This window comes from Aquarana catesbeiana, linkage group LG04, assembly GCF_042186555.1.
Source record: "Aquarana catesbeiana isolate 2022-GZ linkage group LG04, ASM4218655v1, whole genome shotgun sequence".
NCBI classification, from domain to species: Eukaryota; Metazoa; Chordata; class Amphibia; order Anura; family Ranidae; genus Aquarana; species Aquarana catesbeiana.
The window spans coordinates 430,954,591-430,972,377 of NC_133327.1; the positions used below are offsets into that span (position 1 = coordinate 430,954,591).

The window sequence follows — 17,787 nt, forward strand, 5'->3', positions numbered from 1 at the left end:
TCGTTCTCGTTACAAGAAAAGTTTAAAAACGGCACTGCGCATGCGCGGTGCCGCTAAGCACACTGGGAGCTGTAGTTCCGTGGTTGCCGTGACGCTGCTTTAATGCACGCGCACCGCAAACCAGGAAGAAGAAGCCAGAATCACTGTGGCATAGACGGAGGCGATTTTGAAACACATATTGCACTAGTAAGTAAAGATTTTGGATTGAATTCATACAATTCTTTGCAATAAGTATACAATTAACAGCGGAAATATATTAAAAAAAAATTATGTTTACAACCCCTTTAAACATGCAAATGTGTTAAGAGTGATAAGGATAAAAGCAATACCAACTTTGTTTCAGGCTGTAGAAAGAGTTCAGCAACATTTAGACAAAGAATGAAGAGGATTCAAGAAAAGGATCAAAAGAAAATGGAAAAACCCCTATGCAGCAGTACTGGGGTTGTGAGCTTAGATAAATATGAGGGGAAAACAGCTCTACTAAATGTTTTGTCTACTGCTATCATATAATGTGAATAAAAAATGTAGCGCATAAACGTGATGAAGGTTCTCCACAACACACCTTAATAATAAAAAATGTGTGTGATTTATCAAGACAAAAACATAAATGAAGGAAAGTCCATATAAATGTCTCTGCAAATGTGTATAAACAGACAAAAATGGCTGTGAAAAAGTTTGTGATGTGAATGGAAACTAGGTGGATTCAACACATGGATGCAACTTCCGTCTAGAATTCCAACAGGGCAAAACAGTAGTAAGCTGGACTCTTACCAGATCTCGTGGACTCCCCTGTCGTATGACATGGAGTCATGGGAGCGTTACACCACACCAGGCCTGTAGATCGATATCCGGATCAACAAAGGTCTTGAGTATCAATTCCCCAGGTTCTCACGGGATCAACAAACGAATCCTTATGGTGACTTAAACGGAATTCTGGCGACTGAAGTGAATGGTGTATAGCCAAGATGGGCTTTATTAGTCCTCTCCCAGTCATATGTGGAAAGAAAAAGAGAGCTTCTCCATAGTGCAGATAAAATGGTGGTATCTTTTTATTGTAATAAAACAAGATACATAAAAACAAAGTGATCACAGAATAAAAAATATATATATGGGGCAACCTAAGAGAAGGTAAAAAAGCCCGACATGTTTCGACCCATAGGTCTTCTACTGGGGCATAAGCCACCATCTCTGAGTTGCAGATATTTATAAATAATACATAAAGTTGTAGACCAATCACAAACGGTGAGGCATAATTGAATATTATTGGACCAAAGAGTATCAGCTGATCAGGAAGCACCAAACCTAGCATGGGGAGGCCAATAACATCATCCTAAAAGGGCGAACAGATCAAACAACCAATCAGTGAGCCTGCCGAGAAACAGGCACCCTCGGACCTCCCAATGCACATGTCAAACATTTGTCATGACATCCGGTCTAGAGCCAGAACTTGGCATCAGTAGCAAGTTAAATGATAGAGATTGGGTAACTCAAATAGCCAATAGGCATGAACTCTTCAGTTCATGTCAGTGGCTGGACTTCGGTATAGCAGGCATCTAAGGCCTTCGTTGCGTAAAGTGATCCGCCCCAATTCCAGCGCTCCACCCACATAGGAAGCCAAGAACCTGGGGCGGTCACCTGTGCTAATCATGTGACTCCTCCATCCCAACCCATAGTAGTCCGCCCATGGCTCTGGCACTCCTCCCACCTAGGAAGCCAGAAGTACAGTGCGGTCACCTGTGAAGGGTATGTGACGTGTCTGTCGTCACATCCGCGTCACGCGGCGCCCCCGGAACCCCTCCCACGCCAGACGACAGGGGAGGGGAACCGGCAAGAGACGCACGCGAGAAGCGGAGGAACACAGACACACACCAGGCTCCATTGCAACACTTCCGCATTGCGCGGCACCTCCGACATCCCGCCCGCGTTGCACGTCACGAGAGGGAGGCTGGACTGAGTGCGCAGAAAGGAAGCAGTCCTGAGGGTGACACCAACCCTAGTGTCACCCAAATGGACCTGAGCCCAGAGTAAAAATATGTAAAAAACAAGAAACACATATATTATATATATATATATATATATATATATATATATATATATATATATATATATATATAAAAATATTATATAATATTATATATACTGCTATCGTAGACATTGTTGGAAATGTGCTGCCAAAATACATACACAGTCTATATAGCGAGGGGTTGTATATAATAAAGAAAGCCTTATTTAATGGCCCTAGTAAATATAAAGAAATAAACAAAGGAAGCAGGTAGGCAGGACACCACAGTGCAAACAAGGGGCAACCACCCCAACCTATAACTGGTCTTTGTAGCAAGGAGCACATGGAAGGGCAACGCATGTCAAAAAACAACCCAAAAAAAATTCCCAGATCACTTACTAGCCAGCCTATAACAAACAGAACTGACTTTGTCTAGCAGTCCACATTAAAATCAAAAGGTAAAGTTTGCACACATTTGCAAATACATGTGTAAGCTGCTGCGGCATCATCACGGTGCCCAGTGTACTGCAGTCCTAACCCTATAATTTTGAGAGTCTCCTTAGTTGGAGCACATATATAATAATGGATAGATTAAGGGCAGGTATGCCTGGAGGGAGCCCACCCTCCTTAAAGGTACAGGGATGCACTGGACACCCAGTCAGCGAAGGTATCCAGTGCGTCCCCTCACCAATTACCAACAGGACAAACAAATGGCAACCACCCCAATCCATAACTGGCATTTGCAGCAAGGAGCACAAAGAAGGGAAATGCATGTCAAAAAACATAAAAAAAAATTCCCAGCTCACTTACCAATCAGCCTGTAACAAACCAAATTGACCTTGTCTAACACTTAACGTTAAAACCAAGGTGTTTAATTTGCACACATTTGCAAATACATGTGTAAACTGCAGTGATCACTTTGTGGCATCCCAGTGTACTGCAGTAATTTTGAGTCTCCAGAGTTGGAGCACACATATAATCTAATGGATATATTAAGGGAAGGTAAGCCTGAAGGGAGATCAACCCTCCTTAAAGGTACACAACAGTGGAACATACAGTAATAGACATCAATGTCATCATAGCACAAATATCTTCTTTTTATTTTTTTTATTAAAATACTGTGTGGACCGCCAAATGTTTACAGATCTTCTCTGAGCCTATTGGTCTGATTTTGAGGATTTGATTTAATCATCTAAAATCTCGTATTATTCTCACAACTTCGTCGGAAGCTGATTGCTCATGGAAACTAAAATGTTCAATTCTGACATTTGGTTCTATCCTAAAATGTATTACTTTAGCAGTCACAGATGGCACATATGCCTTATCTGTCCCCGCTTCAAGCATTTGACACAAAGTCAACAATTCAGCAAAGCAGGAATAATTTTCTCCAGAACTCTCTGCAGGTACAGGTACAAATTTAACTTAAAATATTTGGTGTTGGGTTTTGCATGTGCTGGAAACTTACACAATGATAGGTTTATAAACAAGCAGTGCAATTTTACATTTCTTAATGTCTTCATATTTTGTGATTTACTTTATAAATAATTACTATCAGCATCATGACACTGACATTTTGACTTGGTTTGCCAATATTGCAAAAAGACAGATGGCATTCGACATTTGGCAGTTGCTTCACAGGTCCTAAATAAAGAGATTTTGAGAGATATTCATTACATAATACAAAGGGATTTCAATGCAAAAGAATTCTGTTAAATGTGGGGAGATGTTTCACTTGCAAGAGTTCATAATTGTAAACACATTTTATGTGTCCTAGAAAAAAGGACAAATAGACCTAAATTCACACTTCACATATATCAGTGAAGCACATTAGTATAATCATATCATATTAAAGCATTGCCAGATAAACAATAAAAGGTTACAGAATTGGAAAAAACTGTCTGCAGCAAAGTGCATATAGGGGCCGCCCCTTTGGATTTTAAAGGCAGAAAAAGAGTAGAGGAAGTAAGTATCGATAAAAGGCAAAAGCAATGCCAACTTTATTAATGTACAAAAATTGATAAAAATGTCTAAAGGACAAGACAAACATATGCAATGGGTAATCAATATCTTTACAAATCGTTGAATATAAGACATATAGAGCATTAATAGGTAATATCACCCAGTGCCAACGACCCCAAGAGACCAACCCGTTCAAAGTGGGTATAGTGGGGGTAGGTGGCTAGTAAATATATCCTGACATGTTTCGGAGAAGACCGTAGTCAAACTTGTATAATCCTTCTTCAGGGAAATTATTTTACATACAGACGGGTGAGAAAATATTTCTTGTTTCTAAAACATAAATATAAACATAAATAAATAACATAGCAGAGAAAGACCATGTGAATGGTCTGTTTTCTGACCATTATTATATAAAGTAACCAAAGTCATAGTACTTACATAATGAAGCTCATGTCATAAATAAAAAACAGATGAAGGGATCAACATGCTGGCTGTAAAAGTCCCCAGATGACAGAGGGAGCGCCCATAACAACACGTAAAGCCGCGAGGGCACCTTCACAAGGGACGCCCAATCCTCCCTGTAGCAAACAGTGTCAGCATTAGGGGGAAAGATTGCACATAAAGAGAGGCAAAGAAGTAAATTTTAGAAAAATGTAGAATGTATGGAGGCTGGCCATGTAAGGTGCCAGGTCCATATAAAGCATGGTTCTTACCTAGGTAGTGAATCAGGGACATCTGTTGCTGATGGTCCGGTGTCTGCCACTATATTGGCACAAGACATCCGGATGTGAGCATTAGGGTAGCCTATATATAGAAGCGATAGGTCAATTTGGCAGGAGTGCTCAAATCAATTCAGCTGTGTTTGAGCACAGCTGAGAGAGGCTAGACAGAGGGTGTGTAAAAAACAGCCAATCAGAGGCAAACAGAGAGACCGTTCCTGCCGCCGCGTCGACACGCACGGCACGCAGGGACGTGTCTCAGTGGGCGTACCTCAGGCACAAGGGTGCACGGCGCAGCCATGCCCACAAGTGGCACGATGGCTTCACCGATCGCCATGGAGACGACAGTGAGGGCGTATAGACGCTCCACCCCGCGCAGCCAATCAAAGACGGGGAGAAACAGACCCTCACCGACCTAGGCTGTAACAGGGAGAGCCCGCCCGCTGGGTGTCAGCGCACAAGCGACATCACGGAAACCACAGAGGCGCTCGGTCCTGCCATCTAGTGGATGGATGAAAAGAAAGACAGCCGGCATGTTTGACAAAGAAAACACAATACAACATCAGGAAAAATAATAAAATAAAATAATGAAAAACAAAAAACAAAAAACAACAATGGGGAGGATCGACCCACAATGTATACCAAAATATATTGTTGCGTATAGTTGAAGTGGTTTGAAAGAATCTAGGTTTGTAGAGGAAAAAAGGGGAAAGAAATAGACCAGGTTAATGTTCTACATATTAAGTTCACAGACCCCTAAGGAGAAGCCTGGGAGGAAGGGTCTAAAATTAAAGGCCTCATTCAGTCCTGGTGGCAAGGTGGCTCATAAACTATGGATCCACCTAAGTTCACATTGAAGGAGGCTTGTATTAAAATCACCACCTCGTGAGTTGAAGTGAATGCGATCAAGTCCCAAAAAATGAATTTTGGGGATCGAGGTGGGATGTGCAAGGGCCATATGTCGGACAATAGTTACATCGGGATCACGTTTTAAAATGGTTGAAACGTGTTGATATATTCTCTTCCATAAAGGATTAATGGTCTTTCCAATGTAATAGCACCCACACTTGCATGTAAGTAAATACACTACACCCGGGGTCTTACAGTTGATAAAGTGTCTTGGGTGGAATAACCGTCCATTGGGTAGGTGAATGTCCCTACGCCTGTCCATATACTGACAGTAGGAACATCCACCACACGAAAAGGTACCCAGGGTTTTACAGGTATCCCCTCTGTGTGGCTTGTGCTCACTTTTAACTATTCGGTCACCAACAGACGGGGCTCTCCTGTAAGTCACAGCCGGCGTGTCTGAGACAAAGGGAGATAGAAGTGGGTCCATTTTAAGCAAGTGCCAATACCTGTTCAGGATTTGTTTTAGTTGTTGGTGCTGTGTGGTGTATGTGGTAATAATTCTGATAGTATTGTCAGTAGAAGATTGTTTCGGTGTATCCAATAGATCTTGTCGTGACGAGGCTAATGTTCTTTTGTAAGCTTTTTTAAGGGAAGACCGGGAATAACCTCTTTCGAGTAGTCTGGTCCTTAATTTGTCAGCTTCGTCTTTAAATGTGGAATCGTCCGAACAGTTTCTACGTGTCCTGAGGTATTGTGTGTAAGGAATGGAAGACAGCAAGGGTTTAGGATGGAAACTGGCTGCGTGTAGAAGGGAGTTTCCCGCTGTGGGCTTGCGGTATAACTGACTTGAGAGGCTGCCGTCAGGCTGTTTTTTGACCGACACATCCAGAAAGGTGATCTCTGTCTCACTATATACCATAGTGAAAGCTAGGTTAAATTCATTACAATTGATTGTAGCCAGGAATTCGTGCAGAAGTTTGTCTGAGCCATCCCATATAAGAAAAACGTTGTCTATATACCTACGCCACGTCAAGACGTGGAACATATAGACAGACAGCGAATCATTGGTGATCAAAGAATGTTCCCACTCCCCCAGGTACACATTGGCGTACGATGGGGCACAACAAGTCCCCATCGCAACGCCCTGTACCTGGAGGTAGTGGGAACCATCAAAACAAAACACATTGTGAGATAGTATGAATTCGAGAGAGTTCAAATGAACTCATTGTATTCTGGCTTCGATTCACTGAATTGAGAGAGTGCACGACGCACCATTGCAAGGCCTAAATTATGGGGTATGCTGCAATATAAGGACTCAACGTCAATACTGACCAGGAGAGTACCCTCAGGGATGTAGATATCTCAGAGGGCTTGTAAAAAATGTATGGTGTCATGTGTATAAGACGCTTGACATTCAACGAGAGGTTTCAGATGGTTGTCAACCACCCAGCTTAGATTTTTCCCTGAGATTGCCGCATCCAGAGATGATTGGTCTGCCTGGTGGTTTGTCTAGTTTTTTGTGCAGTTTTGGCAATGCATAAAAGGTGGCTTCTTTTGGGTGGTCAGTTCTGACAAATTCCCATGTCTCTTTGGTTATGATGTTGTGATGGAATGCTGTGTCCACGAGATTGTAGAACTCGTGTGTAAATCTATCCAAGGAGGACCGTCCAATAGGGCGGTACCACTCCCTGTTTTTGAGTAGATTTTGACACATTTCGATATACTGGGTATTGACCATGACCACGACATTGCCACCCTTGTCGGATGGTTTGATGACAATGCCGTGGTCATGGGCCAGAGTATCGAGCGCCTCTCACTCCTCACGGTCAAAATTACTCTTAGACCTGTGAAAAAGTTTCATATTCTCAATATCAGCTGTAATGAGCTTCAAAAAGGCAGAGGAATTTGGATTAGAGCTTGGGGATGGGTAAAGTGTAGATTTCTTTTTGATTTTTGTTAATGAGTCAGGAGCCGGTGCTGTAGTTGGTATGATGGAAACCTCAATTGCTGAGGAAGTTGCTATATAGTCAACTGATTCAGGAAGGTAATCAGAGTCCTTTAAGTAGGAGGGGTCCTCAAAATCAGAGGACTCAGTGGAGTCATTTTCATCGAGTAGTGCAATTAAATTACCAGTGCAAGACTCTCCTGGTCGGACTGCTAAGAGTCGGGATCAGGTTTTTTAGTAAACATGCTTTTTAGTAGAATTTTGCGAATGAAGAGATGAATGTCCTTGATGGCGTCAAATCTGTCCAGACCACGGTCGGGGTAGAAAGTGAGGCCATGTCCAAGGACATTCATCTCGGATTGGGTGAGAGGGCGCAAAGACAAATTGACTACATTCAGCGACGTTTTTGGTTGTTGGATTTGTGGATTTTTGACGGATGTGGTTGTGATTTCTTTTGATGTGCCTGTGTATGGCTTCTTATTTGATCTAAAAAAGTACCCAGAGGTACGGATTGTGAGCGTGTAACTATTGAGGTAGTAGGTAGATGTATAGAGGATCTAGAACTACTAAGTGAGACAGATGTGTCTGATATGTCACTGCTTGTGACAGATCGAGACTGGTCGGTATTACCTATCCTGGGAAGGGGAGCTTCCATATGGGAGGAGTCATCACGTGATCCTGTTCCCCGTTTATGGGATTTTTGTCTTCCTCGACTTCTCTGTTGGGAGGAGGACTGTGGAAAATAAATAGTATGTGAGTGTACAGATAAATCAGAATTATTATTACTATTGTGTCCATTTCTGCCATGTTTGAGTTGAGATCTGCCATGATTGGGATCAGAGTGCCATTTATAAGCTCTTCCCTCTTCAAAAGCCCTTTTGTCTCGTTGTAGTTTCTTGTCTTTTTTGATCAGAATATTTTTATTGAATTGTTCTAAATGAGTTTTGAGTTTTTCTTCAGACTCAGAGTAAAGAGGGTGTGATTTGAGATTCATCATTTGCAATTGGATTTTCTCCAGTTTCTCATCAAGATCCACTATTCTTTTTTTGTATTCATCAATTAACAGGGTCATCATATTTTTGGAACATAATTTTACATTTTCTTCCCATGCTGCTTTGAAGCTAGAGTCGATGTTATCAAAGGTAGGGAAGATTTGGACTCTAAGTCCAAATGGGTTCAAGTTTTTGGTAATATAGTCTTGAAAAGACTTAATGTGCCAATGTAATAGCGACTTTTTCTCTAGGATCTGACTGAGCGTGGAGAAAGACATTGCAAGTTCAGAGTCAAGAGACTCTTTTTGTTCAAATTCAGTGTGTAATCTGGACATGGGAGTTGTCCACTGGTCTCCCTAGTAAAATGCCATGATGAGAAAGAAAGAAAAAAAAAAAAAAAAAAAGGAGGGGAGGGGGAGACACGAGATTTGAAGTAGGTACTATATGTCGTAAAGGAGAAGAAAAGCACATCAGATTTCTCAAAGGTGGAGGGGACTTAAACAGGTATTTACTACCAAAAGATTATGAAAAAGATCAAATTATGAGAAACTATACTGGTGTGCAGGGACTTCCATCATCCTAAATAATATTGGAAAAAACTGTCTGCAGCAAAATGCATATAGGGGACGCCCCTTTGGATTTTAAAGGCAGAAAAAGAGTAGAGGAAGTAAGTAGCGATAAAAGGCAAAAGCAATGCCAACTTTATTCATGTACAAAAATGGATAAAAATGTCTAAAGGACAAGACAAACATATGCAATGGGTAATCAATATCTTTACAAATCGTTGAATATAAGACATATAGAGCATTAATAGGTAATATCACCCAGTGCCAAAGACCCCAAGAGACCAACCCGTTCAAAGTGGGTATAGTGGGGGTAGGTGGCTAGTAAATATATCCCAACATATTTCGGAGAAGACCGTAGTCAAACCTGTATAATCCTTCTTCAGGGGAATTATTTTACATACAGATGGGTGAGAAAATATTACTTGTCTCTAAAACATAAATATAAACATAAATAAATAACATAGCAGAGAAAGACCATGTGAATGGTCTGTTTTCTGACCATTATTATATAAAGTAACCAAAGTCATAGTACTTACATAATGAAGCTCATGTCATAAATAAAAAACAGATGAAGGGATCAACATGCTGACTGTAAAAGTCCCCAGATGACAGAGGGAGCGCCCGTGACAACACGTAAAGCCGCGAGGGCACCTTCACAAGGGACACCCAATCCTCCCTGTAGCAAACAGTGTCAGCATTAGGGGGAAAGATTGCACATAAAGAGAGGCAAAGAGGTAAATTTTAGAAAAATGTAGAATGTATGGAGGCTGGCCACGTAAGGTGCCAGGTCCATATAAAGCATGGTTCTTACCTAGGTAGTGAATCAGGGACATCTGTTGCTGACAGTCCGGTGTCTGCCACTATATTGACACAAGACATCCGGATGTGAGCATTAGGGTAGCCTATATATAGAGGCGATAGGTCAATTTGGCAGGAGTGCTCAAATCAATTCAGCTGTGTTTGAGCACAGCTGAGAGAGGCTAGACAGAGGGTGTGTAAAAAACAGCCAATCAGAGGCAAACAGAGAGACCGTCCCTGTCGCTGCGTCGACACGCATGGCACGCAGGGATGTGTCTCAGGGGGTGTACCTCAGGCACAAGGGTGCACGGCGCAGCCACGCCCACAAGTGGCGCGATGGCGTCACACGTCAGCATGCCACCGGCGGGAAGGCTTCACCGATCATCATGGAGACGATGGTGAGGGCGTATAGACGCTCCACCCCACGCAGCCAATCAGAGACGGGGAGAAACAGACCCTCACTGACCTAGGCTGTAACAGGGAGAGCCCGCCCGCCGGGTGTCAGCGCACAAGCGACATCACGTAAACCACAGAGGCGCTCGGCCCTGCCATCTAGTGGATGGATGAAAAGAAAGACAGCCGGCATGTTTGACAAAGAAAACACAATACAACATCAGGAAAAATAATAAAATAAAATAATGAAAAACAAAAAACAACAATGGGGAGGATCGACCCACAATGTATACCAAAATATATTGTTGCGTATAGTTGAAGTGGTTTGAAAGAATCTAGGTTTGTAGAGGAAAAAAGGGGAAAGAAATAGACCAGGTTAATGTCCTACATATTAAGTTCACAGACCCCTGAGGAGAAGCCTGGGAGGAAGGGTCTAAAATTAAAGGCCTCATTCAGTCCTGGTGGCAAGGTGGCTCGTAAACTATGGATCCACCTAAGTTCACATTGAAGGAGGCTTGTATTAAAATCACCACCTCATGAGTTGAAGTGAATGCGATCAAGTCCCAAAAAATTAATTTTGGGGATCGAGGTGGGATGTGCTAGGGCCATATGTCGGACAATAGTTACATCGGGATCACGTTTTAAAATGGTTGAAACGTGTTGATATATTCTCTTCCATAAAGGATTAATTATCTTTCCAATGTAATAGCACCCACACTCGCATGTAAGTAAATACACTACACCCGGGGTCTTACAGTTGATAAAGTGTCTTAGGTGGAATAACCGTCCATTGGGTAGGTGAATGTCCCTACGCCTGTCCATATACTGACAGTAGGAACATCCACCACACGAAAAGGTACCCAGGGTTTTACAGGTATCCCCTCTGTGTGGCTTGTACTCACTTTTAACTATTCGGTCACCAACAGACGGGGCTCTCCTGTAAGTCACAGCCGGCGTGTCTGAGACAAAGGGAGATAGAAGCGGGTCCATTTTAAGCAAGTGCCAATACCTGTTCAGGATTCGTTTTAGTTGTCGGTGCTGTGTGGTGTATGTGGTAATAATTCTGATAGTATTGGCAGTAGAAGATTGTTTCGGTGTATCCAATAGATCTTGTCGTGACGAGGCTAATGTTCTTTTGTAAGCTTTTTTAAGGGAAGACCGGGAATAACCTCTTTCGAGTAGTCTGGTCCTTAATTTGTCAGCTTCGTCTTTAAATGTGGAATCGTCCGAACAGTTTCTACGTGTCCTGAGGTATTGTGTGTAAGGTATGGAAGACAGCAAGGGTTTAGGATGGAAACTGGCTGCGTGTAGAAGGGAGTTTCTCGCTGTGGGCTTGCGGTATAACTGACTTGAGAGGCTGCCGTCAGGCTGTTTTTTGACCGACACATCCAGAAAGGTGATCTCTGTCTCACTATATACCATAGTGAAAGCTAGGTTAAATTCATTACAATTGATTGCAGCCAGGAATTTGTGCAGAAGTTTGTCTGAGCCATCCCATATAAGAAAAACGTCATCTATATACCTACGCCACGTTAAGACGTGGCACATATAGACAGACAGCGAATCGTTGGTGATCAAAGAATGTTCCCACTCCCCCAGGTACAGATTGGCGTACGATGGGGCATAACAAGACCCCATCGCAACGCCCTGTACCTGGAGGTAGTGGGAACCGTCAAAACAAAACACATTGTAAGATAGTATGAATTCAATAGAGTTCAAAATGAACTCATTGTATTCTGGCTTCGTTTCACTGAATTGAGAGAGTGCACGACACACCATTGCAAGGCCTAAATTATGGGGTATGCTGCAATATAAGGACTCAACTTCAATACTGACCAGGAGAGTACCCTCGGGGATGTAGATATCTCGGAGGGTTTGTAAAAAATGTATGGTGTCACGTGTATAAGACGCTTGACATTCAACGAGAGGTTTCAGATGGTTGTCAACCACCCGGCTAAAAGATTTTCTGTGCCGGGTGGTTGACAACCATCTGAAACCTCTCGTTGAATGTCAAGCGTCTTATACACGTGACACCATACATTTTTTACAAGCCCTCCGAGATATCTACATCCCTGAGGTTACTCTCCTGGTCAATATTGACGTTGAGTCCTTATATTGCAGCATACCCCATAATTTAGGCCTTGCAATGGGGTGTCGTGCACTCTCTCAATTCAGTGAATCGAAGCCAGAATACAATGAGTTCATTTTGAACTCTCTCGAATTCATACTATCTCACAATGTGTTTTGTTTTGACGGTTCCCACTACCTCCAAGTACAGGGCATTGCGATGGGGACTTGTTGTGCCCCATCGTACGCCAATATGTACCTGGGGGAGTGGGAACATTCTTTGATCACCAACGATTCGCTGTCTGTCTATATGTGCCACGTCTTAACGTGGCGTAGGTATATAGACAACGTTTTTCTTATATGGGATGGCTCAGACAAACTTCTGCATGAATTCCTGGCTGCAATCAATTGTAATGAATTTAACCTAGCTTTCACTATGGTATATAGTGAGACAGAGATCACCTTTCTGGACGTGTCGGTCAAAAAACAGCCTGACGGCAGCCTCTCAAGTCAGTTATACCGCAAGCCCACAGCAGGAAACTCCCTGACCATTAATCCTTTATGGAAGAGAATATAGCAACACGTTTCAACCATTTTAAAACGTGATCCCGATGTAACTTTTGGCCGACATATGGCCCTTGCACATCCCACCTCGATCCCCAAAATTCATTTTTTGAGACTTGATCACATTCACTTCAACTCACGAGGTGGTGATTTTAATAAAAGCCTCCTTCAATGTGAACTTAGGTGGATCCATAGTTTATGAGCCACCTTGCCACCAGGACTGAATGAGGCCTTTAATTTTAGACCCTTCCTCCCAGGCTTCTCCTCAGGGGTCTGTGAACTTAATATGTAGGACATTAACCTGGTCTATTTCTTTCCCCTTTTTTCCTCTACAAACCTAGATTCTTTCAAACCACTTCAACTATACGCAACAATATATTTTGGTATACATTGTGGGTCGATCCTCCCCATTGTTGTTTTTTTTTTTTCATTATTTTATTTTATTATTTTTCCTGATGTTGTATTGTGTTTTCTTTGTCAAACATGCCGGCTGTCTTTCTTTTCATCCATCCACTAGATGGCAGGGCCGAGCGCCTCTGTGGTTTACGTGATGTCGCTTGTGCGCTGACACCCGGCGGGCGGGCTCTCCCTGTTACAGCCTAGGTCAGTGAGGGTCTGTTTCTCCCCGTCTCTGATTGGCTGCACGGGGTGGAGCGTCTATATGCCCTCACCGTCCTCTCCATGGCGATCGGTGAAGTCTTCCCGCCGGTGGCACGCTGGTGCGTGACACCATCACGCCACTTGTGGGGGTGGCTGCGCCGTGCGCCCTTGTGCCTGAGGTACGCCCCCTGAGACACATCCCTGCATGCCGTGCGTGTCGACGCGGCGGCAGGGACGGTCTCTCTGTTTGCCTCTGATTGGCTGTTTTTTACACACCCACTGTCTAGCCTCTCTCAGCTGTGCTCAAACACAGCTGAATTGATTTGAGCACACCTGCCAAATTGACCTATCACCTCTATATATAGGCTACCCTAATGCTCACATCCGGATGTCTTGTGCCAATATAGTGGCAGACACCGGACCGTCAGCAACAGATGTCCCTGATTCACTACCTAGGTAAGAACCATGCTTTATATGGACCTGGCACCTTACATGGCCAGCCTCCATACATTCTACATTTTTCTAAAATTTACCTCTTTGCCTCTCTTTATGTGCAATCTTTTCCCCTAATGCTGACACTGTTTGCTTCAGGGAGGATTGGGCATCCCTTGTGAAGGTGCCCTCGCGACTTTACGTGTTGTCACGGGCGCTCCCTCTGTCATTTGGGGACTTTTACAGCCAGCATGTTGATCCCTTCATCTGTTTTTTATTTATGACATGAGCTTCATTATGTAAGTACTATGACTTTGGTTACTTTATATAATAATGGTCAGAAAACAGACCATTCACATGGTCTTTCTCTGCTATGTTATTTATTTATGTTTATATTTATGTTTTAGAGACAAGAAATATTTTCTCACCCATCTGTATGTAAAATAATTCCCCTGAAGAAGGATCATACAAGTTTGACTACGGTCTTCTCCGAAACATGTCGGGATATATTTACTAGCCACCTACCCCCACTATACCCACTCTGAACGGGTTGGTCTCTTGGGGTCATTGGCACTGGGCGATATTACCTATTAATGCTCTATATGTCTTATATTCAACGATTTGTAAAGATATTGATTACCTATTGCATATGTTTGTCTTGTCCTTTAGACATTTTTATCAATTTTTGTACATTAATAAAGTTGGCATTGCTTTTGCCTTTTATCGCTACTTACTTCCTCTACTCTTTTTCTGCCTTTAAAATCCAAAGGGGCGTCCCCTATATGCACTTTCCTGCAGACAGTTTTTTCCAATATTATTAAGGCTCGGTTCACACTGGGGCGACTTGGGATCCGACTTGTACGCCCTCAAGTCGCCCCAAGTCGCCCCAAGTCGCTTAGCATTTAGATTACAATTGTAGTGAATTGAACCGTCTTAACTGACACTACTGAAGTCGCTCCGACTTCAAAAAAGGTTCCTGTACTACTTCTATCCGACTTGTAGGTGACTTGTACCCATTCAACTCAATGTAAGTCGCCTGCAAGTCGGATCTCTCAAGCGACTTTGCAGAGAAAACCCCTCCCTCCCCCCTCCCTCCCAGAGAGGTGATTGGCCACAGGCGAAGTCGCCTGTCATGGAGGCGACTTCAAGTCGCCTCGTAATTTGCCGAAGTCGCGCTGAAGTCGCGCTAAAGTCGCGCTGAAGCCGCGTTGAAGTCGCGGTACAAAGTCGCGCTAAAGTCGTGTTGCCCATGTGTGAACCGACCCTTAGGATGATGGCAGTCCCCGCACACCAGTATAGTTTCTCATAATTTGATCTTTTTCATAAAGGTTACAGAATAATGTGCTACAACTATTGATATACAGATACTCGTCGTTTAACGACTGCTCGGACTTACGACCAGCTCTCCCCACCTCAATGATGTGCTGTACATCATTGTATTTTACAGTACAGTACAGAATTTTCATTTGTATTCTGTTTTTATGCAAATTAAAACAATGTTATAGAGCTTTTACGTTTTATGTTTAGACCTTTTTTTTCACAATACAGTACAGTTCAGTAATTAAGAATGCTTAAAATATTGATTTCTTGTGACTCCTCATTTAATGACCAATTTGTTTAATGACCTGGTTGTGGGAACGGAACCTGGTCTTAAAGTGAGCAGTACCTGTACTACAAATACTGTATATGGAGCTGACCTATAGATCACATAACCTCCTGTATACAGTTCAAACTACTTAACAAATGACAGTGGGGAGATTTACTAAACCTGGAACACTCAAAATCTGGTGCAGTTGTGCATTGTAGCTAATCAGCTTCTAACTTCAGCTTGTTCAGTTAGGCTTTGACAATAAAACCTGGAAGCCGATTGGTTCCTATCCACAGCTGGACCAGATTCTGCATGCTCCCCTTTTAGAAAATCTCACTAGTTCTCTCACAGTTCAATTACCAAATCCAATAGTTTCCTCACAGGCTGTTTTTCAAATACCTGATTCTGTTAGCATTGTCCTTTTCTGATCAAAAATTCTGAGTCTCCCTCTATAAACTACAGTGATTGTCTCCTCCATGTCTTCTATGCACAGACTATGCAGTCCTGCATTCCAAGCCTCACTCTAGCAGGACCAACCTTATTGTCTGGATCAGCTAGCCAAACCATTCTCACCCTTTCTGCAATTCATTATCTACTACTTCCAGACAGACCGGCTTTCTCAATGGCTGCACACTTCTCTCTGACTTCTGCTCTCACTGACAGGATCTCACCATACTTCAACAAAGCAAGGAATACCTCTCCTTGTGTAATAACATATAATAATGTACCATATTCACAAACATAGAAAAGTAACAACTCATAAAATGGAAAAGAATCATTACCGGTAGCATCCATTTTGGGGCCAGCACCTGAACAAAAGATTTTCATTTGGGTCATAGTCCCTTCTCTTAATGGAGATTGAGAAGGAGGGCACAAGCATATGGGCACAACAACAGTGGCATGTGGTTGCCCCTCCCTTTCATAACTTCAATAAATAAAAAAAATTCACATAATTTATAGGGTAATACCACTTTAAATATGCTGAAATGGAAATAGGCTGAAAACGGGATTCAGGAGACTAGCCTATGCATCACATGAACTCTGGAAAATTCCCAGAAGGTCACATGATGCATTGGAAAATTCTGGAAGCAGGGCTCATTATAAATAGGACCCCGTTTTGAGGTAACCGCCAGTGGCTCTGTCACAGCTGCTCCACCTCAAACATGTCCAATAGGTCCCTGGTGAGGCAATTGCTTGAGCGGGCGGGTAGCAGTGGGGGAGAAGAATGGCTACAGCTGTGCCTTCAAATGGCTGAAGGGGAAGAGACACAGAGAAAATAGCAGAGAGAAATTAAGGCTCACCTGTTCACCACCAGAGGAGAAGGAGACCGCCACTCAGGAGCCTGCAACAGTGCTGTCAGAGCCACAGGGGTCTGCCATCCCAGACGCCCCCACCACTGAGTATTACAGAGCAGCAGGAGACACTGCTGGAAGAGGCAGCTGTGGAGGCTGGACATAGAAGAGCCAGTAAGAGGAATAAGAAGAAGCGGAGGGTCCTTTCCCCATCACCACCCAGGAGAGGCAGAGGGAAAGTCATACAGATGGAGCAAAGCAGAGAACAGGAGAAAAAATCAGTCACAGGAGTAGTTGCTGGGCAACAGGCTAGTCACAGGTCCAGGCAAGCAAACAGGGAAAAAGCCTAATGTCAGAACATGGGCAGCCAATACCCTCGCTTGCCAGTAGAGGCAACAATGAGCAGCATATAGCTGCTCCTATTCACAATAGTGCATCAGCACCATCTAGTGTTCACGGTGAGTTATACAACATATTAAATAATATTAAAGAATCTATTGCAAATTTATCTAACAACATGACTACAAATATGAATGTGAGTCCTAATTATGCAGCAGTATGGTCTAGTAATACAAGTAATATGAATACAGTTGAAGATAGTAGTAACATTAATTATGTTGCAAACTCTAATTGGTTAAGTTCTGTAGTAGGAATTCCTGTTTCCTCTAGCATTACTCGCGCTAATACATAAGTTCCTGAAACATGCATGAAGGAAGTGCTACCATGTGAGATTTTGCCATTGGGATATCATATTTCCAATCAAACAAAAGAAAAAATCTGGAAGGGGGAGTTTATAGACATATTGTCACTTTTGCCATCTTCCAAAGATTTTATAGCAAAATCTGAAAGAAAAAATCTGAAGATGTTAGGCGTAGACCAGTGACAAGATCTTTCCATAACTGGCTTCAGTCATTTACAATTTATGTAAGCGTTTTCACCCAGAATTCTGCTGTGGACTATTTCAGCACCTAGAACATGTATTGGAGGCATGCAAAAATTTAGGATTAGGATGGTATAA

The 17,787-nt window shown here is 42.7% G+C and overlaps 1 protein-coding gene across 1 annotated transcript in view; it reads right to left on the reverse strand.

The window, feature by feature from the left end:
- The window catches only part of LOC141141262 (uncharacterized), a 13,565-nt gene extending 7,114 nt beyond the window's left edge, over positions 1-6,451 (reverse strand). The window contains exon 1 of the mRNA XM_073628941.1: positions 6,039-6,451. Within this exon, the coding sequence (XP_073485042.1) occupies positions 6,039-6,451 (413 nt within the window). The remainder of the gene's footprint in view (positions 1-6,038) is intronic.
- Positions 6,452-17,787: the final 11,336 nt, after the last annotated feature.